Source organism: Elaeis guineensis, chromosome 9, assembly GCF_000442705.2.
Source record: "Elaeis guineensis isolate ETL-2024a chromosome 9, EG11, whole genome shotgun sequence".
In the NCBI taxonomy this organism is placed as follows: domain Eukaryota; kingdom Viridiplantae; phylum Streptophyta; class Magnoliopsida; order Arecales; family Arecaceae; genus Elaeis; species Elaeis guineensis.
The window spans coordinates 30,081,385-30,109,197 of NC_026001.2; the positions used below are offsets into that span (position 1 = coordinate 30,081,385).

Below are 27,813 nucleotides of genomic sequence, written 5' to 3' on the forward strand. Positions count from 1 at the left end.
TGTGCAAGTTTGGTGTGAGATAATAAGATGTGGCAAGATAACTCCAACAATAAAAAGGTGTATTAATCCAATACCACTTAAAAGAGCAGCGGGAGGGAATAAAAGCACAAGAGATTCACTGAAGTTCCCCTTCAAGTATCCTTTCAGTGCCCTGCACTTTCTTACAGTTCTACGGTTGTTTTCATAGGTTTAATGCAAGACTACTAATTCGAGAAAACAAGGAAAAAGAGACGACAACATATACATAGCAGATTCCAGAAAACACAAAACATGGATTCCATGCAGGGTATTTGTTGCACTTATCTTCAAAGAACACATGGATGCTAAACCTAAAACCAGAATGCCACAGTTTCTGAGATGGGCATCTAATTCCCAGTATTGCAGTGATCAAAAAAACTGTACATGCTAATGAAACTAACCATACCAAGGCTGCATGAAAATGAAATCACAACTGCTGATCAAGAATTGGATCTCTGTTTTTCTCTTTAGTACCCAGATAATCTGCAACACTTCCAGAAACTCCAGAAACCACATCACTCAACCATGAAGTGCTCCGTGTCAGCCAACCAGCTCGAGGTGTGTTTTCTTGAGACACGCTCTTTTTCTCTTCCTCTAGTAAAATGTCAACCCATCTCTTTGCCATGTATTCCTTGACTGCTTCCACACCTTCGTTCACAATGTCTGCTGGTGGAATAATCAGTGGGTTCTGGTCCAAGTTAAGCTTAGTCAGTTTATCTAGACGACCAAATGTATCTGGCAGTGCATGGATCTGATTGTTGCTGAGATCAAGTTCCCTGAGGTTGATCAGATCACCAAATGTGGGAGGCAGCTCTTGCAGATCGCTGAAGTTGCTGCTTATGTTTAGAGTTTCAAGATTTGTCAATTTCCCTATAGCATAAGGCAGTCCCCGAAGTTCATTAAAGTGCACATCCAGAAGGCGCAACGATCTCATCTCACAAACAGATGTGGGAAGAGAGCGAATCTTATTCAGGTGGATCCAAAGCTTTTCCAGATTAACTAGCTCATAGCCAATGTTAGTTGGCAGATAAGTGAGTTCATTGTAGCTTGCATCCAGCTCGACCAGGGATCTGGATAATATATTTACAGTCAGATGTCTGCCCACAAAACAGTGCCAGTAATTTTACATATAAAAGAGAGTTTAGAGATGGCAGTACCTGCACCTCGAAATGCTATCTGGCAATGCCTTGAGCTTGTTACCTGATACATCTAAAACCTTAAGATTAGACAGCAGTCCAATGGAATCAGGCAATGAGACCAGAAGGTTGGAAGAAAGACAGAGTTCCTCTAGATATTCGAGCCCTGCTATGGCATCTGGAATGATCTACAGTGCAACCACAAAAGATTTAGATGGCATGTAAGTTTTAAACAGCAGAGAATATGGATTCACCTAGATCAATTCTCACGTTGCTAGCAAATTTGCCATATGGTATGACTTCTGACCTACCACTGATTAGCTCAAAGGGTCCAATAAACGTTATAGCATAAGGATTTTGCAACTCCAATATGCGTAAAATGTAAACTATGCTGCAGGCAACTACCATCAACCATCAAACTGGTCATGACAGTCCATTTTGAGGCTTTATTTTCTTTTTAGAGCATTTTTTAATTAAATTTTATGAGTTACATTGCTGCATGACAGTTTTTACAACTCCTTACAGCAATAGTACCATATGGAAAGGCATTTGGCATTCAGAAATGATTATCACAGCAATAAAGATGATGGTATAATCAAGAGTAGCTATTCCAAAAAGAAACACTGCAAGTCCAAAAATCCGTTGTATTTCCAGCTGACCACCATGATCCTAACATGACAGCCCTTTTACAGTGATAATGTATGTATTGCATTTGCTACAAATATAAGTTAATAGTGGCTCAACATCTAGTATAACAGCAAGTAAGACAATCAAAAAAACTTGAAGATTCACCATATATGCTGAAAAATTAATTGTATTACATAAAATAATTCAGCCATTAAAAGGAAATTTCAATCAACCATAACAAGGATTAATCATATCCCAGTGAAAATAAACATCTAAATACCATATTGATGCATCTGGCCTTGCAATATTGCAGAAATCATATCTCACAAAAATTGAACCACCAAAGTCTACATATCAATTCACCAATGAAAATCAGATGGAACTAGGAAATGTTATTAGAAGCAAGACTTCAAGGCCTGGCCCATGCAAGTATGTGCTGGCCGACTGTATCCTCTCCAACTAATTCCAACACTAGCACTAGGTCAGATGGCATAATTATAAATTCAATCAATTTTTTCAATTTTAATCAAAAAGCATGTTTAAATGAGTCCTTTTTTGATGTTTTTGTCTTAAGTCCTCTTTTGATGTTTTTGTCTTGGCAAGGTATAGCATAACACTTGCCTTGTCCATGCTGCTTTATGACACAGCACTTACCATGCCCATGCTGCTTTGCAGGCCACCGGCCAGCACGCCCAAGATAGCATCCCTTAAATATTTGGTTTAAAAAAGCACTAGCATCCAACTGTGATGGTCCTAAACCAAAGGTCAGCTATTACATAGATCAACCATTTATACAGAAGTTGCTACTATACATTGAAAAATTATTAATGAGAAGATAGAAATTTAAAGTTATGGAGGTTCATAGTCCAAATGTAAAAGAGAGCACAAATGCGATTTCAATAAGATTAGAGATGATGATAATGTCTCATAAGGACTACAATTTAATCATTTTCATGATCTTGGATCTTTTGTAGAAATTAACAGAGACATGGTGAGGAAAGAACTAGTGCACCTATATTCGGTTCAATGATGTGCAACAGGTCATCCTAGAGTGTCTTATAACCTTGCTCACCTTTGATACCTAAGCTTTATAACACACAAAACAAAGTTGTTGAGGATAGATTGTCAGACAATCTAAAAGGAGTACATCACTTAGGTATGCATTACATGCAATATCAAGGTTGATGCCTGAACAACAACAATAAGGTTGTAAGAATGGTAAAGAGATTACAAGCACCTACTGAGCATTATGTAATGAAGAAACCAAAACTGATTGTATTAAATATAAGCAAGAGGTCGTGGCCAAGAGACATTACTCATCCTTGTGTGGAAGAATATGGAAAAGGAGCAAGGGAAGACAAATGGCAGCATATAAAAGAATTGTATGACTTTCAGAAAGCCCCTTGGTAGGAATGGTGATGAAGAACATACAATGCTAACATGGATGGATCTTTATGGTTACATTTTTAACTAAGATTATCGTAAATAGCTAAACACAAACCAAAAGTCTAAGGCATGGTTTTCAGAACCATCCTAAACCGAGCGGTTCAAGACGTGTCGAACCGGACCAGCGGAAAACCGGGATGGTTCCGACTTGGAAAGCGGCACATGCCGGCACCAAGAGAGAAAGATAGGAAAAGAGAGGAAGAAAGAGAGGAGGGGAGGGAAACGCCGAATGACACCACTGGAGGGCAGCGCTGGCCCGTCGAGGCCGTCGGAAGGCCCCGGACACATCCACGCTCGGTGTCACTCGATAGAGGCTTTAACCTCGAGAGAGAGAGAGAAGAGGGATGCTACCGGACGGTGGGGATGGCGGTGGAGAGGGATCTCCGGCGCCACTGGGTGGCCGCCATGGCCACCGAGTGGCAAAAAATGCATGTATATAGCCGTGGCCGTGGAACAGGGACGACCGCCCCTATTCTTCGTGTCGTGTTTTTTTAAAAATGATGATGAATAGTGAAGCCGACAGTGGGTTTGTCAGCTTTACTTAAAACAGACCAAGAAATAGTGAAGCCAGCAATGGATTTGCCGGCTTTACTATTTCAACGCCGACTTCACTATTCAACATTTTTTAAAAAAAACCCAGAAACAGTAAAGCTGGCAATAGATTTCCTAGCTTCACTGTTGCCGGGCTTTCTAAAAAAAGTCTATGAAACAGGGGCGATTATGGAGCCATAGGTGGTATGTACGCCACCTAATGGCCATGACAGCAAGTCGGAGGCCCTCCGACGGCCTCTCCATCGAACCCCCCTTAATCCTTTTCTTTTCCTCCCCCCTCTCTCTTCTCTCTTTTCTCCCACGGATGATGCAGAGCCACAGTGGCCACTATGGCCCTCCGAGGGCCCGTGCAACCCTCCAGTGGCCACCGACTGCATCTCCACCGCCTCAATCTGCTTCCCTCCCCTTCTCTCTCTTTCTCTTCCTCTCTTTTCCTCTCTTTCTCTTTTTTCCTCCTCCCCGGTTCGTCCTTTCCTCCCTTTGTCAGTTTGCACTGGTTCGGTACAAGTCCGTACCGATTCATGCCGCCGGCCGACTGGAATAGTGTCTGGTACCGATTTTGAAAATCTTAGTCTAAGGTTCTACATAGATATTGGAAGCTAGTATCCAGGTCATAAGGCTCAATGACAGCGATCTCATATAAAGCAACAAAGTAGTTGGAGAGAATGTAGTTAGGTTATTCTGCATTCCGATTTTTCAGCAATTATACATTCCATTCCTAAGGTGATTTTCCCTATCCCAAAAGATACAGATTTGACATCAACAGGCCACCCTAATCCCTTGCTCAACTCCTCCCTATCGACAATGTTCTAAACTAAAACTAATAAGATTTGGATCCTATTCCACAGATAGGATCCTTGGACATCCAAACAGGCCCTACATTATGAAAGTGTGACAAACATGATAGTAAGGAATTAATCTTAGAAAATTTATAATTTAAACTCCTAGAGTAGAAGTGGATATGAACATTTTTCAGCCACTTACTACCAGAAAAGTAAGTCAAATAGTGAATTTCAAACTAATTTGTGAACTGCAGCGATGACATTTGTCATCAAGCAATCAAAATAATTATGAAGATGAAACACAAGCCTTATCCTGCGTTACATCATGGACACTCACATCTAACTCCTACTATCTACATCAGATATGTATCATAATCGCATACATGTCAAACATGTTGACATTTATAGTTTCTCTTTTCAAGTTGAATCTTTAGCAAATAGGTAGAGAGTTGGACTATTTCAACAATGGATTGAACCCAATTTAGTAATGTTAAAATTGAGATTTTAGTCTTTGTAGAGAATGGTTAACAACCAAGGTATTAAAAGTAATTTTTTTTTTAATTGGTAAGGATTCCGGAACCGATACCGAGCCCCGTACTGGTTCTGGCGTGGTACAGTATGGTACCACATACTGTACCATATCGTGTGTCATTACACCAACCTTTTTTTTTGATTTTTTTTGTTGAATTTGATTTTTAAAAAATTATTACTTTTTATATTACTTTATATCCAAATTAATATTTATTTAAGTCATATAACAATTCTACCATCCAAAAAATAAAAAGAAGTCTAAAAGACGAAAATAATGCAATAAATATATCTAAAGTGCAAATTATAAAAAATAATATGCTAACATCAGGATCTTTGCTGATCTAATATCTCGTCGAATGTCTATGTTGCTCGTAAATATCTGGATCATCCACATACTTTGGGGGAATATCAGTTCATCCTTCTAACCAAGTAGCACTATAATCTTGAATATTCATCCCATAAGGTATCCTCTAAGATATATCAAATCTCTCGCCCATCTGACTCTGAGAGGTATCCTCAAGATATGGTATGGCAGTGGAGAGGTCCATCCAAATATGTCAGTAGCAAAATCCAATCCATAAGATGCTCCAGACTACATAGGATAGTAGCCACTGAAAGCCGATATCTCAGATACACCATATCTATATGGATCATAAGCTGTCTGTAGATGATAGGATCCATAGTACAAAGTGATCCAAATACATCCATGAATCCTACTCCATATGCAAGGTCATCTGCAGCTATATCAAGTGCCGGACGACTTCTAGGAGGCCATCGCTTATATGAGATCATCTCCTCACGGGATCTATTAGGTCATCCACCGTGGTCCCTAACTTGTGTGGTATGTATAAATTGAAACTCATCGGTAAATCGAATACCATCCTGCGGCTGTATCTCATGAATAGTGATCTCGTATCCTTTAGTCTCTCCCTGATCATCTGATCTATGACTGCTACCATCACTCTCACTGCCGCTGGTCTCTGAATCTAAATCAACTGACTCCTACACTCTCGAGGGTACTGCAACCGCCGTTCCTTTTTCTTTGCCTTTTCGAACTCCTTCAATGCCCCTCTGTGACCGACCTCGTCTTAGCGTTTCTCACTCAAACATCTGGTTGGATGATTCAAACATGGAGTCACATGATGAATAACTCCCTTGTGATCCCTCAGACTATGGCTGATCAGCTGAAACTTTGTAGAACATTTCTATCTGCCAATGGCCCTGGATCCATCCTGATCTTTCTAGCTATCACACTGGCTGATAGTGGAAGGGATCCCGACTCATCAAATTCTGACTCCTACTGCTGATCTGCAAGCCATCCAATCATCAAATCCTCATCATCACCGGCATAATCATCTATCATCGGATCCATATACTTCAACTGTACTTCATTCTAGACACATTTTAGTCTCAATCTCAAATTATAGTCCATATAAACAAGATCGCTGAGGCACTTTTGTGTCAGACAATTTCTGTTTGCTGTGGATAAGGATAAAAATCGATTAATTACGCTCACACCCACTAGAGAACGTTTGAAAAAAAATACGGATGACCACATTTTTCAAATTTGGTGCGGAATGTCCTAAATGGATCCATCATTCAGCTGTCAGAAAATTAAACAAAATTACATATCAAATTTTATAATATTACTAGGCATGTAATATCAACAAGTCCTAACTGTTGATATGTAATTTACCTGGATTCTTTTTTTTACTTACGACAGCCGATGAGACTCCAAAACTATCTGTCCGCTCTCCAAACTATTTTGTCTGTGAAAAATATATTTATTTTCATAACAAATATATTATTAAGTTAAATGATCGCACCTTAATTGATCTAACGTACCTCTTGCAGATACATAAATGTGATTTCAAAATTGGGCATCATCTTATATATAATATTACGGAAAGCAATGAGAAACTCATTATCCATATTTATCCCGGATATGCTGTACTAGAACCTCGGATTCAAATAATAAGCTGAAAATAAATTACACAAATGATTAACTTACACTAGTACAAAAAAAGAAAAATTTTCAGATGATTCTTAAATTCATACTTACTGACTAGATGCAAATTTCTACCCATCTGATAGTCCTAGCGGCACTCAATAATGTTGATGTATTTTCGAACATGTTTGGAATATATCTCACTGATCTGTTGCTTTATCCTCTCCATCATGTGATATAGAAAGTCCATCTAGAGGTATCTCTCGCTGTCCACGGCACGAAGCATCTCATATAATGACTTGATAACCTTCACTATCTTATCAATCCATTGCCAGAATGAATAACTGATCATCAAATTCTCCGCATGACTTTCCTCAGTGTCGGTCCTTGCATATCTACTCTCCTGCCATTCGATATTGACAAATATCTGACACAAGACTATTTTCTTCTGCAGAAAGCTATCAAGTGTTATGTAGTTTGTAACAAATCATATGACATCCGTCTCAAGATCTCTCTCCCAATATATTTCCGCATCAATGATAGCATCCATGTATGATTGTAGATAAATTTAGTAATAAATTGGGCTGTAACCACTACCTATTGCACTCTACGAAGCTTCCCCATATCCTCAACATGAGGTCAATGCAATGTGCAGCACATAGTATCCAGTAAATATACGATCGCTGCTCCATCAGCAACTCGCCAGCGGCCTTATATTGCAGCCCATTATCTGTGATGACCTGCATGATATTTTACTCTCCAACTGAATCAGTCACCTCCTCCATTAGTCGAAGAATGTATGCAGCGTCGTGCACCCTATCTGAAGCATTAATTGATTATGAAAAAATATTTTTCCATCACAATATGTCAAGAAATTTATGATACTCCATCTAATAGGATCGGTGCAACCATCACACATCACCGTTAGTTTGTATATGAACCATTTACTCTTATAAGAAGAGATCCATCTCTCCGACTCTTCTTTATTACTGTCAAGAAGCTGACCATGGATATCTCTGGATATTGGGGGAACTACACTGAGGCCGACAGCCTGTATGATTGAAATGGCAGATCGATAACAAGTATTGCCCGTTGCATTTGCTGGAATATGCCTAAAATAAAATCATGATCCAATAGCTCACCACATATTCTTCTTCTTATCCTTTTTCAGTATAGTGTCAATCCTCTACTGTTTTGGATCCTTACTAGAAAAAGCATGTGGATCTAAATCATGAAAGATGGCTCCAACTGGAATCTCTGTCAGATCTCCTCCTACTGTTAAAAACCCCAGCATCAATGAAATATCCCTCCTGTCTCGACTGACTGGCTCCCTGACAGAGGTGATCCTCCTGAACTCAGACTCTCTAGTGGTCGTAGAGCCGGATCCTGATTCATAGAATGACGATCCAAATCAGTCTCTATATCTGATCATCTCTTCCAGTCTGTGCTGATCATTCAGACTTGTCTGAATGACAGCCTTAATCTGTGCCTTCTCATTATATGGAGCAGAGGCCTCCTCTGACTCTCTGAAATGATAAGAAGGTGGCTCTCTAGCTCAACGGTCCACCTTTGCGCTCTTCTCCTTTGCCCTCTCTTTCGCTGCTTTCTGATCAACGAAGTACTTCTTCATAAGTTATCGAACCTCCTATGGGCATTTTCGATATATGACCACATCCCGATAACCACCAGCTAAATACATCTTCAATCTAGTCACCTCTCCTCCCTTAAACTCTGTGCCGCACCATTTGCATCTCCAATGATGCCGAGCTGAAAGCATCTCACCATGCTCCCAACCAATGTCACGCTACATTGTGGATCCTTCTCCTTACTCATTTCTGCAAGTTTAACAAAATAAGATAGTTTAATAATTTTTTGATTTCATATTTTTTAAATTTAATTTTTTTATATTTTTAAAATATATTATTTAAAAAATAATTAACGAAAATTAATGATTTTACTGTCATCATGTAGATCGTCTAATGAATTACAATATATAATGAAATGTTAGGATTTAATGCTTCGAGATTCGGTCCACATTGAGCCTACAGCGAGGTCCGCAACGAAAAACGGAGTCCAACGAGATCAAGATCACCTCAAATGGAGCTCGAACGGAGAAGATACGAGCTTTTGAAGTCGGCACAAAATTCGAAGCAGCGGAGGACCGCCGGCGGCCGACAACGGGCCGACGGAGCGGCAGCGGCACGGCCGCGTGCGACGATGCGCGGCCCAGGCGCGACCAGCGCTCGGGCTAGGCGCGCGCAGGGCGCGGCCCAGCGGACGGGCCCAGCCCGAGCCCGGGCGAATGGGCCGGCCCAGGCCTGGGAGTGCGGGGCACGACCCAGGCCCAGGAGCGCCCGCGTGGGCGCGGCCCAGGCCCACGCGCGGGCTGGCCCAGCCCAGTGCGCCGCACTGGGAGCCTAAATCCCAGTCCACCATGGATCGGGAGGTCTATAGCAAACCGCGTGGGCATTTCCCACGCATTTCTCGTGGTCCACGGTACTATTCCATGGATCGAAGTGTGATCGAACGGTGTGGGTTAATCTAGATCTCGATCCGACGATCAGTGGTCTTAATTGGGCTTGATTAGGACTCCTAAACCTAATTAAACTCAAGTTTTAGCCCTTTAAAAGGGGCTGATAGCGAACAGAAGGCTTGTGTGGCTTGGCTTTTCACGGGAGAGGACCCGTGCTTGGTGACCTGTGGATGCAGGATGCAGACGCGGATGATTTCGCATGGAAAGCCGTGAACCCAGGAAGAGAGAGAGCACGCGATGCTGAGAGGAGCAGGACTTTTGGATAGCGGACAGCGATCGCTTTAAGGGTTCAGCGGGATCTTCCAAAAGAGAGAGCTTTGGTGAGGGAGAACTTTCTGTGAGGGAAAAATTGAGTGTACAAAGGTTGAGAGTGAAATCTTTTATAAAATTTCTTTTTCATAGTGAAGTTTGCATGTCCCATGGAGGCGAGCCCTTTTGTGGCTGATCCACGTATTTTGGTTGTTACTGTTTTATTTCTTCTTTCTTCCTGCTGCATCGCATGATACTGAAAAGATCCTAGGAGGTGGTGTCCTAGCCAGACATCCACCAAACAAGTGGTATCAAAGCGAGACGGTACAAGGATGCAGATTGCAGCGGTGGTGCACAAGACTGAAGATAGAAAAGACATGAACAATCAAGATAGAGATCAACAAATTTGATGGGAAGAGCAATTTTTCCTTATGGCAGGCAAGGGTGAAAGATGTGCTCATCCAACAGGGGCTGATCGATGCTCTCTTGTGCGAGAAGAAGCCAACCATAATGGAGGTGCGGGATTGAAAACGGCTACAGATGCAGGCGGTGAGTACCATCCGTATGTACCTAACAAATGAGGTGGTGATCCATGTGCTGAGCGAGACTTCTCCGACGATGCTGTGGTCGAAGCTCGAAGAGTTATACACGACGAAATCTCTCACCAATACTCTTTTCCTCTGAGATAGTTCTACCAACTACGGATGACTGAGGGACAACGTGCAGGAGCATCTAAGCCACTTTCAAAAGATCCTCACCGACCTCTTTAGCGTTGGCAAGAATGGTGAGAAGAAGACCAAGACACTGGTTTTGCGAACGTCGCTTCCCCCTTCGTATGAGTCCTTGGTGATTGCTCTTCTAGTGGGGAAGAGCACCATCAAGATAGACAAGTTCATCGCGACGATACTCCAGAATGAAATTCTCAGGAGGAAAAATCCAGCTTCGAGCTCAGGTGGCGGTAGCTCAGCTTTGGTGGCTTCTGGAGGAGCAGGAGACGGTAGACGGAGCGATAAGAGATCGCGACGAGGACGGTCCAAGTCCAGAAGGGACTTGAGCAAAACCAGATGTTACCGGTGTGAGGAGTTGGGGGCATCTAGCTAGAAATTGCCCTCAACTCAAAAATCGGATGGTGGCTACTGTAGCTATGGCCGACAGCGATTCAGATGGAGATGTCCTGGAGATATCTGACAAGGTACCTACTTCTTTCCAGCAGTAAATATTAGATTCTGCATGCACCAATCATGTATATTACAGAGAGGAGCAGTTTGACTCCCTGAAGAATAGTGAGGACATTGTATATCTGCCAAACGGATCGAGCTGTGCAATCAAAGGCATCGGGACGGTCAGCTGGAGGACATATGATGGTGCAGTAAGGAGATTGAAAGAGGTCTGATACATATCCGATTTCAGACAGAATCTTATCTCACTTAGCAGACTGAATTCGAGAGGCTACAAGACGGTAGCTGGTGGAGAAATCCTGAGGGTGCTACGCGGCGATAAGATTGTGCTGGAGGGGAAGAAGGAGAGCAGAGGGCATTATTACTTGAGAGAGAGCCCAGTGCGAGGTGGAGCTTCAGGAGTCAGGTGGAGCCCAGAGCGAGGTGGAGCTCCAGATGGAGGTGGATCGGACACGAGACAAGAAACTCAAGAGGAAGAAAGGCGACGTCGCAAGGTGAGATTCCTATTGATGCAGGATGATGCCCCGAGTAGATCTTAGGTCAGGAGGAGCACAGCATACGATGGAGATGAGATCGAACGGCCTGACTTGACTCTCATGTTTGTCCATCCATGATCAGCAAGCGATTGTCCCAGAGCATGGGGGCGAGGAGATCCAGAAGATCTCAGAGTTAGGAGGCTGAATATCGAATCGAGGTGGAGATTGTTAGGATTTAACGCTTCGAGATTCGATCCATATTGAGCCTACAGTGAGGTCCGTAATGAAAAATGAAGTCCAACGAGATTAAGATCACCTCAAACGGAGCTCGAACGGAGGAGATACAAGCTTTTGAAGTCGGCACGAAACTTGAGATGATGGAGGACCGCCGACGGCCTACAGCGGGCCGACGGAGCGGTGGCGACGCAGCCGCGCACCGCCCACGGCCAGCACGCGGGCTGGGCGTGCACAGGGCACGGCCCAACGAGCGGGCCCAACCTAGGCCCGAGCACACTGGTGCATGGGCCAGCCCAGGCCTGGGCGCGTGGGGCGCGGCCCAGGCCCAGGCACACCTGCACGGGCGCGGCCTAGGCCCACACGCGGGCTGGCCCATCCCAGCGCACCACGCTGGGAGCCTAGATCCCGGTCCACCGTGGATCGAGAGGTCCATGGCGGACCGCGTGGGCGTTTCCCATGCATTTCTCGTGGTCCACGACACTATTCCGTAGACCGAAGTGCGATCGGACGGCGTGGGTTGATCTGGGTCTCGATCCGACGATCAGTGGTCTTAATTGGGCTTGATTAGGACTCCTAAACCTAATCAAACTCAGATTTTAGCCCTTTAAAAGGGGCTGATAGCGAACAGAAGGCTTGTGTGGCTTGGTTTTTCATGAGAGAGGACCCGTGCTTGGTGACCTATGGACGCGGGACGCGGACGCGGACAGTTTCGCATGGAAAGCCGTGAACCCAAGAAGAGAGAGCACGCGAAGCTGAGAGGAGCAAGGCTCTTGGACAGCGGACAGCAGTCGCTTCAGGAGTTCAGGAGGATCTTCCAAGAGAGAGAGCTTTGGTGAGAAAGAACTTTCTGTGAGGGAGAAATTGGGTGTATAAGGATTGAGAGTGAGATCTCTTGTAAATTTTTTTTTCATAGTGAAGTTTGCATATCCCGTGAAGGCGAGCCCCTTTGTAGCTAATCCACGTATTTTGATTGTTACTGTTTTATTTCTTCTTTCTTCCTGCTGCATTGCGTGGTACTGAAAAGGTCCTAGGAGGTGGTGTCCTGGCCAGACATCCATCCAACATGAAATCATACCAAAATCATAAATTTTGATATGATTTTTTCTTATTTTTCTACTTTTTAGCAGTTGTTGCCAAAAAAAAAGATGAAAAATAAAATATTTAGTGACAGAACGAAGGATTACCTTATTTTCGATCGAAATTTGTCGCTCCGTCAAAGAAGTTGTGAATTTTTTTCTAAATTTTTTCTCTTTTTGTTGGGCTTCATTCGCACCCATCGTCGAAGTCTAAGAAGCTGAGAGTTTGCTCTCGGACTTCTCGGCTCTCAGGCTAAGGCTACCAAATTATTGGTAGCCCAACCCTACAAAGGCAGACAAAAACTACCCCCCCGCCCCCTCCACCCCCCACTCCCCCCAATGCTGATGTCGATACGGCTCAGTTCACGCCAACCCCACAAAGGCAAACAAAAACCATCCCCCCGGGCCCCCCACCTCCCACTTCCCCCTCCCCACATGCTGATGTCGGTACGGCTTGATTTACATGCGAACCGAGCCGAACCGAGTAGAACCGAGCAAAACCACTCGATTTTGAGCGGTTCGGCAGCGAACCATACTAAATCGCTCAGTTCGGTGCAATTTGGTTGATTTACCCAAAAAAGGGGGTAAATCGAACCGGTTCCCTGCCGATTCGATTCGGTACGTCCCGTACCGACTGGTTCAGGCTGGTACGAAAAACTCTGATTAAACTAATTGGGAGGTTTGAACGAGAAACATACATATTTGAAAAGATTGGATTCTCTCTAGTTTAAGGTCTGAACTCAAGAGACCAATTCCTTCATATGATCTTGCCACGATAGCTATCTTGTGAGCCACCAGTTTTGGTGTGTCTGAAAAAAGTGGCAATTAATAGGCCTGCACATCAGCCAAAGACCATGGGCAGAGCATGATGTTAATCTCTTTATTCTCTATGTGATAGCTAATAACTATCAAGCTCTCTTCCTTAAATTGAGGAAAAGGCTCCTACTGCATCCCATCCACTTTCTCTTGTTATGCTGCCCCTATTCTCCCTTCTTTACCTAATTCAAATACATGATTTTGAAGCTTTCTTCAACTTCAGAAGATCCAATAGTGCTCGGAACCTGTAGGCTCCTTGTCTCAACCCTCTCTTCCCTCCTGGTCGCAAACAAAGACTCGCAGTCTCCAAGAAAAAGTGACTGCCCTACCAATTCCATGATGGTGCTTTTTTCTCCCACAACCACCCCACTAATCAAACATAAGAAAAGAAATCAAAGGCTCATAGAGAAGAATAGCTTCAGCCTATCTACTTAGAAAAGAGTGAGAGAAGGTGGCAACTCTCCTTTTCCTCCCAGAATTCCTTTTTATACTGGTAACTCCAATCACCATTCATGGTAACCTCCCAAGCATCTAAACAACAAGGTATTAGGCCTAATTGTGTTCAAATCCATGTTGGAGGATACCATCGTAGTAATTGCTTTCGGAGGCATGGCAGATGCCACCCCTCATGGGTAAGCCAAAAAGAGAATGACTTGACCACCATCCCCATGATTCATCTTACACTTCCCCATAGCCTCTTTCGGAGGCATGGCAGATGCCACCCCTCATGGGTAAGCCAAAAAGAGAATGACTTGACCACCATCCCCATGATTCATCTTACACTTCCCCATAGTCTCTACTACCTCTAGCACCCTTCCCTATAGCCTCAACGGCCTTCCTTGTGTCCCTTCCTCCAATCCTTTCTCTTACTAACAATAGCTTCCTTGGCCCCCTCCGACCTCTACCTCATCCTATAGCCCTGTTCTTTTCGCTCTCAATTCGACTGCAACATTCTCTCTAGCTGCCTCCAAATGACCTCAGGGATGTTGAACAATGGCTTTGCAACTCCAAGAGTTACATTTTAGAGAGGAACAAACCATTGAAAAGTCAATGTACTTCTATCTCCATCCAAAAATCAAACAGCTTTGTCTCATCCCATACAACTTTTAGCTGATGTGGCAACTTTATTAATTGCTAGGCTTCTTTGAAGGCACCTTACCCATTAGCTCATAGAGTCACCAATATGTTGAAATTCTATAAAGAGAATGGATTCTGGGTTAAAACTTATTCTGGAGAGTATTTAAACAAGTGATCCCTCAACTTAGCTCAACTAAGTCCTAATCTTAGACTACCTAGGGCCATAAATCCTTTTCCTCCATTTTTCTCTATTTAAGGCCACACTTTCAGAAAGATGGAGCAATATTAGGTCCTTCTTTATTAGTTTTAAATCCCATGGGACGAGACTATCCCAATTTTTCTATGAAATGAGACATACTGCCATCCCACCTCGTTTTAATACTTGGAACAGAGGATGTCTCAAAACATCCCAATCGGGATGCTGGGACGCTAGCAAGACAGCCCTGTCCTGACACATAGGATGATACTCTATCCCGATGTCCCCCAAGATGTCCCGCTGGTAGTCCTACATGATTTTCAATCTATCTCTACTTCTCTTTCCTTCTATATGTATCAAATTATTTCTTCATGCCAGTGCATCAGACCCCATGCCATAGGAAATTTTCGTTCAAACAACATCAAACTCAACATGTCAATTGCCTGCATGGCAACCTCAAAAAATTGGAATATGTGGACATGACCATATATATATATATATATAAAGAGGGAGAGGTTGCTTAGGATTCGGTCAAGTGGATCTCCACTCAAATCCAGTCTGATCATGACTAGAGGATGAGGATCTAACATCGAAGATCCAAGTCATAGGATGTAATCTACTACCTCTAAACAACTACACATCAAAAATTATGTGATTTAGCCTCAGCATCAAGTGGTCAAAAAGCACGTATTGTTCTATATTTATTTAAATTATCCATTTTTGAGTCACTTGATGCATAAACTAGACGTTTACAAATCACATAATTTTTGGCATGCATCCAATTTAGAGGTATTAGATCACATCCAACTGCTCAGATCATTGATGTTGGACCCCCATCCTCCAATCACTAACTTGACTGAATCCTAGTCAACCTCTCTATATATGTATTATTGTATAATCATGTCCATGTATTCTAGTTTTTCAAGATTGCCATGTTGGTAGTTCAGGATACTTGGATACATGACAACCATGTCCTACATCCAAGTAACTTGGATCAATCTCTATTGGAAAACCTTCACAAATATCATTTTTCTAACATTACAATATTATATAATTTTAGCTATTTTTTCTATATATTCACTTTTCTTGCTTTTCTCCTTTTATTGAGTCAAACACTTGGACACATCTCTAAATCTGATTCTCAAAACCGTGTCTATCCATCAATGGCTTTATCCATCAGTTTAAATCATAGATTAACTTCTAAAAGGCTACACCGCAAATATCCAAAACATTCCAACAATATTATGCTACTTTGTCCGTTACCAGTACTACTTCTAACCATCTTTTATTGCACTAATTTATATAAAAAACCTTCATGTTTGTGCTTTGATCATTTTATGTCCTTGGGTCCTCTCCACCACCCATCATCATTCTAATTTTGTTTGATATATTTGGTTTCACAACAAATCTTGGATATATCTCGCAATTGCATAGGAACTCAAACTCTATTTTGATCCAATATGAAACTTTCATCTATCACTCTATCAACTCAGAAATACTAGTCCCTTCAACAGCAAACTTGTTTCTGACAATATTTCTATTAAATTGCTCTCCATATGCACTACTTGGTCAAGTTTATCTTGAACCACAATTTTGTGTAACCTCCATATATAATTTAACTTTAGCATCCAAGCAAACTCTTACTACTACAGCCATAAAAAGTTTGCACCCAAGACCCTTGAATATCAGCAATTAATGCATCAATAATAAATGCAAAAGGGTAAGGTTTTAAGTTCCCTACTTTCTCCATGAATATTTGGTTTCATTGATCCCGTATTCTTTGTCTTTTAAGACTAACAAAATGCCCATTTTCAATTTATGCCTTCTTCATTAGGAACCAATCTTGTTCTCCATCTTCATTCTGGATATGATTTCATCTGCCTAAGAAGTTCCATAACATATAAGAAACTAAAACATGATCTAGATATTCTTAAACTTTTATGGAAGAAATTTTCTTTTAACAGTGCAATAAGCTTGAAAATCCTATTGATTCTAAATCATATAGAGGTTGTGTTTGGCATTGTTTTTTCTGTTTTTTAGTTTTTCGTTTCCTTTGTCAGAATAGTTTGAAGACAGTAACATTTTTTATAGTCAGAATAGATTATCATTTCATGTGGCAAATGGCAGTTGTTGCGGTGGTTACAATGGTTGTGGCAGAAACTAGCAAATAAAATAGTGGCCATGGTAGGAATGACAGCAGTGGAGGGGAGTAGCGCTTGTAGGTGGGAATCACAATGGTAGCAATAGCAGTGGTGGCACCAACGGCAATTTCATTGGAGTCATGTTGTTGGTGGTCCTAGTGATTGTAGCAACCTAGGCCATTGCCTTGATGTTAGCAATAGTGGCAGCAGCTGTGTTGTTGATAGTGCAGTGTAGAAGGTGGTTCCAATGGCAATGACCATGAAGACTATCATGTTATGTTTATTTTCAAAACCTACCAACATAAAAATCAATTCCAAAAATTCAATAAATATAAAAAGTAATTTTTAGAAACAGAAACAAGCCAGCCAAACGATTTTCTTATCCCTTGAATACCACTTTTTTAAAATAAAAAAGATAAAGGAAATGATACTAAACAAGTCCTTATCTAAGGATAGAATCCAAGCACAGCATTACTTAGATAGCAATAAGTTAAACATAGAAATGCTGAGCATCAGCTAAGTCCTTCCCCGCCACAGAACATGGATCAACTTTATTTTTAGGGTCAAATATTTTATTTTACTAGTCAAACCATGCAAGAAGAGATGGACCCTCTTTGCACTGACAATCAAAATAAGCATGATGCAAATAAATGACAATGCAACACATTTTCACATAGAACAAGATGAAGTATATAAAATTTCCATTAGATCTTTTTCTCTTTTGGACTATTTGATAAATTAGAGATGAGTATAATAGACAACAAATACAAGGCAGCAGATTTACCTGTAATACAACCAGTCATCCAATGCAAGCAAATAAACTTGATGAACAGGTCTATTAAATATGTACATGAGACTCCACAGTACTGAATCAAATGCCCAAGGGTTATGGAGTATGGATGCTGTATTATCAGTATGTAAGAAAAATATAGACGTCCTTAGACTTGGAGATGTTTTGTAGGCTGCACAAGTGGCAGCTGATTTTCTTTGAGCATTGATTAATCTGAAGAAAATTCCTGCTTTCAGTTTTTGTTAAGATGATTTGAATTTGAAAACCTTTTGATTTCAAATGAATCTGCTGCACTATTGCAGAATTTTATCACAGCAATGAAGATAAATATAGATCAAAGAGAAGAAAGCGAAGAAAGAAGATGAAGAACAAGGAGAATGGGAGGTAGAAGGAAGAAGAAAAAGATAAGGAAAAGAAAGGCCTTTTGCCTTTATTTCTTTTAGTAATATAACCTGCATACAGAATTATTCACCACCAAAACAGCCAACTAGTAATCCCTTCTAAAGAGACCTAATCCACTAGTTTTCCTACCCTAAATATATTTCTAAATCAGGTTAAACTAACACCTGAAAAGCAACTAGAAGCTCTAATGACATGAAGTAGTTGGACTCCCTTTTCTTTGAAAAACCTTCTAGGATTTCATAACAGGAAACTAATCATAGAACTAAAGGGAGTAACCAGCCATCTGACATCCTCAGTTCCTCTACTTTGAAACCTATCAGGACCTTCAAAAGAGAAACAAGCTACTGCATGTTATCCAAATGATAGAAGTATCTGGCAATTATATAATCACTTGAGTTTGATCAGAACTCTTTAAAAGGAAATAATCTAAAGGTATACTGGGTTTGTAGTGCCAGCTACATGGATCTTAGTTGCTAGTATCAGGACTATCATTCAGGAGCACGTTCAGGAACAGGTTCAGGGGCAGAGAAGGGAACATTTTAGAAACTCTTTAAGCGAGCACTTAAGAAGCAGGTGCTGCTACAAGTTTCTAGGGAATTTCGAAAACAGGTATATTACCCTACATAAAGTTTCCTTGTACAAAAAAATGGGCATTCAATAAAACCACAGAACTCTCTTAAAAAAATTACATAGAATCAGATCGCAAGATAAAACAGACCTCACCAACCAGTCCATATTAACCGATTTGAAGTTCAAGAAAAGCATGTCCCAAACCTTCAGAGTTTTTATGATTAAATAGACTAAAGCAGAAACCATGCAATCTAAATTTAAAACAACAATCAACACATCTATTTAGGATAATTATAACATAGGATTTTCATATACTAAGCAAAAACTATTTTTAAGAAAATGCAGATGTTTTGACAAACTTGTGTATCATTCCAAGCAAGACAGCAAGTGTGTGTTAAGTGTCTGCATCAAAGGGCATAAATAAGACTGGCGCCAGCACCACATGTCATACTTTGCCATCAGAAGAACATAGGCACACCAAATGAGAAGGCCAGGTAATCTCTAGATAGAGACATGAGAGTACAGGTAAATTTTCCCCTAAATATACTAACATGTCCTTCAGTTTTACCAAATAGATTCCATCTATCAAATTTAGTGCAAGATGTGCTTATTTCTTTTAGACTAACATTATCCGAAAAATCATATCAACAATGACACTTCAGTAAATATCAAAAACATCTGATTTCCCAAAGATTCTCTTCTTCATTTATTTTATTCCATTTCCCTTTACAAAATGCAAGTGGCAACCCCATATCTACCTCTCCATGCTCATTAACACCTTCCATCTCGGTTCCTATTACAATCAACATTCAACTTCACTATCATATATTCCTCAAAAAAAGGGGCTGCGAGCACACTTAAGAGCCAACCTACTAGTGAGGTTACCATATTGTATTCCTTTGAATCCTCACAAAACAAAATCTCATTATTAACAAAGGTGCAAAATGGATGCGACATCAATATCTATCATGTTACCATATTACAGCCCAACACATTACCCTTTATTCTCATGCCTACTAAATGCTTCAATAACAACATTAAAATGACATTAGTGACTCTGATATCTCAAACCCTGGAGCTTTTAAAGTACTTATGGGTTGTTGGTGAACAAAATGAAATAAATAAGGGTAGAAAAGAATAAAACATGATTTGTAATCATCATAACCTGAGATGTTTTAGCATGAAATGCAATGAAAACCCACTCTTCCATAGACCTCCACTTTACAGAATCCCTTTCCATATCTCAATCCTTTAAGAGTTATTTTGCTTCCATAATTTGCACATGATAAAGAAAATATCTCAACCCTACAAAGTCTGCTGATGCTAAAGGATGCCGACCTACCACCTTAAGGTCCTCCTTTAAACAACATTTAAAGCCTTTATCATGGTCTTAAAAGGCTAGATCAAGCAGAGACTAACAATCTTTCACCCCTATACCACCTTTCTTAGGCAACAATGCCAAAAAATAAAATATAAGAATTAAAAAAAAGCAATGACTCTTCCAGACTTCCAATGCCTATTCAGAAATTATGAAGTCCCTTTGTCCTTGCTTAACATCATTTAGACAATCCTTTCTGACTTCTTAAAAGGACAATTTTAGGACCAAACAGTCAAGAACCTTATTATCAAATCACATACGCCATCTGACCCCATCTCATTCAAGCTTCCTTATAAATATAGCCTTCTGTGAGGTTGCTTTAGATGTGTCTCTTTGGCTTATTGTTACTTTTGAGATGAAGACATCTTACTGCATCAGCAGTTTACGAATTTTCTCCTCCATCTCAACTCTTTCCAAGAATAGGACAATTTTAATGGTTGCTTCTTACTTAAAAAATTAAATAGCAACCAACAAGGCAAATCTTCCTACCTGCCAACTAGCCAAATGAGTTTATTGCTGAGCTCCTCTCTTTCCTAGATTTGCCTTGTCTTGGAATTTGGCACTAATTTCTAGGAGGTTGACGTCAAGTGAGAAATAGCCATAAAATCTATTTAATCTATTGAGCCTTCCTAACTTACTTGTAGAATTATGGGCTAACAAATCGAAACAAATACAATTGAATAGAGGCCACATGACAAACAACACAATATGGTCTCTTGTAGATTTCAATAACAATCATTACACCTCTTTATTCAGGAAAAATAAAGTACTGAGCGTGACCATACGAGAGATTACATGGATGTCTACTCACTCGTCAGTGATCCGCTCGATGCTGTAGTTGTTAAATAGTTCTTTAACCTGCGGTGCCTCGGTTGCTCACAGTAGGGTTGCTGTAATTTGACTACACATAAATATGATCCCTAGCCATATGGATCCTTGTAGTGGACGTTGGCTACAGTAGATTCACTGTAGAAGTAGAATGCACACTTAGATGAGATTTATCGATCTTAGTAGATAAGGAGTAGTCCTATGAGATTTGAAAAGTTAAGTCCATAGTCTGTGGACATGCAAGATGATTAATGGAAAAGAGTTTCCATGAGTATCACATCTGGACTTGAGATAATCAAATTTTTCATATAACAAATGAAGGAGTTTGATGAATTTCCATAACCTCCATCCTGTCGGAACTCATGATAGAGGAATTGAATCACACGGTAACTACACCTAGTGGTTCTATTTTCTATTCTTCTGGATTGAAACCACATGCTTCTAGACGTCACTAGTGGATTGGGAAAACCCACTAGGATCATTCTAGATTGATGATCTTTAATGTGTGTGAGTTAGAATAGTTCTAACCTATTGAAAAAAATTTCAATGATATTATAATGGAGATCATGATATATCTCACTATCAGACAGATTGGAACCTATGGGGTCATACACAAAAAAAGTTCTTGAGTGATCAAATGGTTGAGTTACGATTGAAAATCATAATGAAAATTAATTATCAATATGATTGATAATGCAAACGTTGCAATCGAAAGATTCACTAAATGTTAGTGAATTGTAGGAGGATCAATTGGTAATTAGATTGCTGTCTGGCTCAATCTGATTGAGCTATGAGGTTCAAATTAGATCTAATTGAATTAGATTCAATTTAGATTGATTTAGATTTGATTAGATCAAGCCTAATTGATTTATGAGATAACCCAATTACATAAGGAGAACAATTCCTATTTTGACTAGTATTTGATTGAATCAATTTCCTAATAAGATTAAGATTTAATCCAGATTTAATTGTGTTCCTAATTAGACCAGGAATTAGCTTGATTTGGGTGCTACCTAATCCTAAGTTGATTAGGATTAAAATATATTTAAATCAGATTTAAAACTACACCTAAAAGGAATCCCAGTTGGACTAAGATTCTCTCTCCACTATGCCACCCTCTTCTTGCACCACCTAAGCCCACGCCAACGTGATTTTTGGCATGGGATAAGATCATCCCAAGCCCCTCACATGCCCACTCTTATCCCCTCTTTTGGATAAGAATCAAATCAGGTTTGATTTGGTCAAAGTTGGTTTTGAATCAACTTAAGTTTTGGACCTTCAGTAGGACTTAGATTTTGATCCTGTCAAACCCTGATCCTTTCACCCTTGGATGCCACCTATAAATAGGGGTTATGGGGTGTGGAGAGGGACATCTGAAAGGATTGGGGCATGGGCTATTGGGGGCGTGACTCCTCTTGGGGCGTGAGGTTTTAGAGAGCAAGGGAAAAGAGAAGGGTTCTTCCTCTCTTGTGTCTTCTCCTTCCTACACCTTGTCTTCTTCCTTCTTGAGATTATCCTGGAGATTGAAAGAGATCCTATTCAACCATCGAAGAAGCATTCTCTGCAAGGGAACTAGCATCCCGAGGAGAACAAAAAGCCTCCGATCAAATCAAGCCTCATATGGATACCCGTAGAGGTCAAATACATGCGCGGTTACATCAGAACCTGAAGGCATCTACAGATCTGAATTCGAGTTCTGCGATTCAGGTATGTGATCTAATCACAAATTAATTTTATTTTATGAAATTAGATGTTTTATATCTTATTTATCATCATATAAACTAGATCTATAAGTATTTGATTTAAATCAATATATGCGTAGAATTAAATCTGATTTAATCTTGTCTTCCGCTGTTTAAATTCAAAATTATTTTAAAATCTGAATGTAAAATACTTAAAATCCAACAGAACTCTTGTTTCAAATTGGAGGAGGGCCTCCACCCTCCTCCGAACTCGACCGCTCTTGGCCTCCCTCGATGCTGGTGAAGGATGTCGCACATCCGATGACATGCATGCAAAATTTATAGTATGCAGAATTTTAACATCTAAAATTCATTTATGCAGCGGAATTAAAATCAAATATAGATTAAACAAATTTAATCTATCTAGCATACTTTAAGTAGATCTAATCTACTCCTAACAGGATCGTTCACATGCTTATAATACAAAAATTAAATCAGATTTAATCTAAGTACAAATCAAGATCAGATCTCGATATCTTTGCACGGGTAGCAATCTACCGTGATTGATGATCCGGATAGCTTGATGATATCCTCGTCGAGCCACACACACATTCGGCCTCCACAGATATCCACACGAGATCCTTTATCCGATCGAAAGCTCCGTCTTCATCGGGGTGCTAGCTTCCTTGCAGAAGACTCCTCTTGATGGTAGATCCGTCACCTTCTTCAGATCTCTTGGACTCCTCCGGAGAAGAAGACTCTAGGAAGAAGAAAAGGTGGTGGAAGATATTTGAGAACCCTTCTCTCTTCCCAAAACCCCAATGCCCAAACCCTAAAAACCTAGAGTTTCTACATGCCAAGAAGGATGCCACCATCCTAAAACCCATGCCACAATAATTCTTATGCTAAGAAGCTCGTGGTTTATTTTCTCACGGTGAAAAGGGATCATATCTAACGCCAAAAGAAAAGCTTCTTATGGTTGGCATCCAAAAAGGGATAAGAATTATCCTTATCTAATAAGGAAACAAATCAAGTTCAAACTTGAATTCAAATCGAATTTGAATTCAATCTTGAACTAACTTCCATCCTTATCCACCCGTGGAGAATAGGAGGCCACAATCATCAGATTTGTATGAAGAAACTTCACGCACAAACCAAAATAGCATTAAGAAAAATGGCATCCAATAGTGGGGTGGCGCAAGGGAGAGTCCAATCTCCCATGGATTCTAGATTAGTTTCTAATTTAGTTCCAAACCAAATCAGATTTGGTTAGACTCAAAAGGATAATAAACCTAATCAAATTAAGAACCAAATCCCTTAATTAAATCCTAATCAGATCAGGAATTAATTGAGTCAAATCCTGATCAAATCAGGAACTAATCTCCCTTGTAATCGGACTTAAATCGATTTAAGTCAAACTGAATCCCATTCAATTAGACTTGATCCAAACTTTACTACTCAATCAAATTGAGATAATTAGTAATCCAATTACTAATTAATCCTCTTATAATTCACTAATCATTAGCAAATTATATTATTGCAACTTTTGCAAAGGGTTAATCATCAATCAAATTGACGATTTTATCTATCAATGATTCATAATCGTTAATCAGCCATCTAATCAGACAAGAACCTCTTTTGTGTGTGACCTCATAGATTCTGTTCTGTCTGATAATGAGATATATCGTGATCTTTATCATAATATCATCAAAACTCTTTTCGATGGATCAGAACAATTTCAATTCTATCCTTCGAGGGTCATCGATCATCAAGATGATGTCCGATGAATCTCACAATCTACCAGTAACACCTAGCAATATATAGTGACAACCCAACAGAATAAAAATTTTGAACCTCTAGGTGCAGTTACCGTATATCCGATTCTTCTGTCGTGAGTTTCGACAGAATGCAGGTCAAGGATAACTCGTCAAATCCATTCATCCATCATATGTCGGATTCAATCGACTCGAGTTCATATGAAAACTCTTTTCCATCACTCACCTACCATGGTCATGAATTTTAAGATTCAATCTCATGAACCATATAGGACCTCTCTCTGTCTATCATAATCGACAGATCCCATCTTGATGCACACTCTATTCCTACAATAAACCTACTGTAACCAACATACACTGCAAGCTTCTAAATGGCTAGGTAACTAAATGATTGTGCAGTCAAATTACAGCAACCCCACTATAAACAGTCGAGGCACCTCAGGTCAAAGAACTATCTGTACCACTGCAGCTATGAGTAAGTCACTGACAAGTGGATAGCCATCCTAGTGACTTCTCGTGTTGGTCACGCTCAATACCAGTTGTTCTCTAATAACCACTTACACTTTCACTCCAGTATCCCTACACTGCAGACTCGAGACTCATCTATCCGAAGGAAGCAATATATGCACCAATCTGTTTGGATCAATCATCATCCCCATAATGATCCTATGATTGGAAGCAATTTAGGAATTAACCACTAATGACACGTGCCTCAAATTCTCAACTCTTTGAGAATACGTGTCATTATCTATTAATTCCTCAGATGATTCATGGACACAATAAAAATACACATAATCATGAATGGAAAAGTAACCCAAATTTTATTAATTTCAAAATTCAATTACAAAATTGTACCCCAGAAAGTGTACATTTGTCAGCTAATCTGGTTTCTAGGGCACACATCTAACAGCTGGCTCACTGACCGTTGGAGAGATCGCGATGGCATCGCCGTTTATCTAGAGGCCTCTGAGTGTCTCTGATAACCCGATAAACATCTCTCCCTCCCTCTTCTTCTCCCTCTCTATCCTTATCAAACTCGGCAAGAGCTTGGATGGACTCCGACGGCTACCAAAGGTCCTCTCTTCCTCTCCCTTTCCTTCTATCCCCCCCTCTCACCCTTTCTCTCTTCTCCCTCTCCCCTTCTTTGCCTTGTCGGTTCGGTCCGGCACAAATCGATACGGACACATACCGAACCATACTATCGACCAACCGACATGGGATCTGGTTCTGGTTCAACAGTCCTTGGTGCTAGGCCAGCTTATCCCTTTAGGATGAGCAACCGCACAATCTACTAATCAACCTACCATCCTAAGTCTTACCATATCATTCACCCAACATTGTACATATCTTCTTTGTCCTTGATTCCATGAACATGCCAACCTATATCACGTTATTCTAGCTAACATTTTAAAAAAAGGATTGTGGTGAGTTTGTTTTTTTAATATCATTGTTAACATTCAAAAAAAATTTAAAAAATAAATATCACGGTGAGTTTGCACTTGTATTACATACATGACCTACAAGTAATTAAGATTTGTAATTGATTGCATTTAGGCAATTTGGTTACTTCTGCAAAGCTTGGTTAGGCCTGTTTCGGATGCCATTTCATGGGAGAAGGGTCTCATGGTAACATGATTGCTCCACAACCAAATTCAAGAGGCAGCAAGGGGGAATCTTGTCCATTTCTATAGAAAGGACTTAGATCCCCTTACCCCAGCTCCATGCAACCAAACAGATTTTTAAAGTTATCCCATAATCCCTACATGGAACAGTGTTTGACGCAACCAAACATAAATTAATTTATCTAATGAATAACAGAACTTGAAGGGATACACATGAATAGGTGTTCTAACCCCTCATTTGCTATCTTGCAACCGAAGAAGGCCTAAGAGATGATTAATGTCTACGAACTAATTTTAACCATAGCAGCCTACAGTAGGAGTGTTCTTAAGAATCAAGAGGGGTGTTGGGAAAAACTTATAAACTAAACCTACAAAAGCACATGCTCGATATGAATAAAGCACACAAAAGAAGAGGAGCCTCAACCACGAATGAGATAATACAGCATCAATTTGAGCATGTTGAGGAATTTGCAATTTACTTCTTAGCAAGAATGGGTTTATTATTCTTGATAAACACATGCTACTAGGAGCTCATGGCAACAAAATGATAACAATCATCAATTCATGAAACCAAAAGGGATGATCATAACCACAGAACACCAAGCCTTCATGCTCCAGGATGCTATGACAGCAAATTCAAACTTTTCAAAGACAACCCTTTATGGAATACCAAATAAATGCTCAACATAACACTACACAACCAAAAAAATAGCCATCGACCATGAACCCTCCAGCAAAAGGAGATAATATATCAAGTATGGAAGCTCGTGAGAAGAAGATCGCTACAAACCTCTAACTGGTTGCTGGAGAGGTTAAGAGAGACCAATCCACGCAGCTTCCCGAATGCCTCTGGAAGGTACCTCAGTTGGCGGTCCGACAGGTCCACCCTATCCAGGCACTTCTCCGACGCTTCTTGCAAGATCCTGATCACCTCCTCGTTCACCGGCTCGTCCTCCTGCCCAACAGGAACGCTGCTGCCCTCGTCGCCACTGCCAACAGCCTCCACCGATCGGTAAATCTTCACCAGCCGCTCCTCGGCCTCCTTGAGCAAATTCTCGTACGCCTCGTGCATCTCGTCGAGCTGAATTACAGCCCTGTACGCGCGCCGCTCCCGCTCGGCGCGGGCCCGGCACTCTTTCTCCCTCTCCGCCTGCTCCGCGCGCCACTGGAGCCGGTCCACCTCATCCGGCCGCGGCGCGCGGACGATCTCCTCGAGCTCCCGGGCTAGGGTGGCCTCGATCTCGGCGATCCGGGCGCGGGCGTCGTCGACGGCCTCGTGGTCGGGGCGCTCCCCGAGGGTCTGGAGGACGGAGCGGGTCTTGGCGACGTCGGAGACGGCTGCAGCCATGGCGGCGAGGAGCTCAGGGTTGTTGAGGCAGGGCATGCGCTCGACGAGCTCCACCGCATCGCTGTGGCGGCCGGAGTCGTCGACGGGGGGCTGCTCGATGTCGGGCTCGAGGGGGCTCTGGGATCGGCGGCCGACGATGGAAGGGAGGCGGGACATGACGTAGGAGAGGATGGGGAAGGCTTTAGGGTTTGGATCCATCTCGGAAGGAGACGGACGCAGGCGGAGAAGAAAGCTGATGGAATCAGCGACGAAGTGAGGAGGGTAGATGGATATGTAAGTGGGAACAGTGTAGTCTGTCTGCGGTTGGCAGCATAGACCGAGGAAACTCGAGAACCGCCGGTATAGATGGATCGCCAAGAACACCGCGTTTACGACTCAAATGGAATGATCTTAGCTCAC

At 41.1% G+C, this 27,813-nt stretch overlaps 1 protein-coding gene across 1 annotated transcript; it reads right to left on the reverse strand.

Moving 5' to 3' along the window:
- Window positions 1–38: 38 nt before the first annotated feature.
- LOC140851711 (plant intracellular Ras-group-related LRR protein 3-like) lies at window positions 39–27,780 on the reverse strand. Its single transcript, XM_073243762.1, has 3 exons — window positions 26,857–27,780; window positions 1,176–1,342; window positions 39–1,088 (listed from the first exon to the last, which is right to left on the reverse strand). Exons 1-3 carry the CDS (start codon window positions 27,610–27,612, stop codon window positions 446–448), a joined length of 1,566 nt encoding a protein of 521 aa, XP_073099863.1. The 5' UTR covers window positions 27,613–27,780; the 3' UTR covers window positions 39–445.
- Between the last annotated feature and the right edge of the window lie 33 nt (window positions 27,781–27,813).

Excerpts from the sequence above, each read along its gene's own strand:
- LOC140851711 (XM_073243762.1), bottom strand. The coding sequence starts at position 27,612 with ATGGATCCAAACCCTAAAGCCTTCCCCATCCTCTCCTACGTCATGTCC. Across the intron at positions 1,343-26,856 it reads TCTCCAGCAACCAGTTAGAG|ATCATTCCAGATGCCATAGC; the intron begins GTTTGTAGCGAT and ends GTTGCACTGTAG. Across the intron at positions 1,089-1,175 it reads GATAGCATTTCGAGGTGCAG|ATCCCTGGTCGAGCTGGATG; the intron begins GTACTGCCATCT and ends TATATTATCCAG.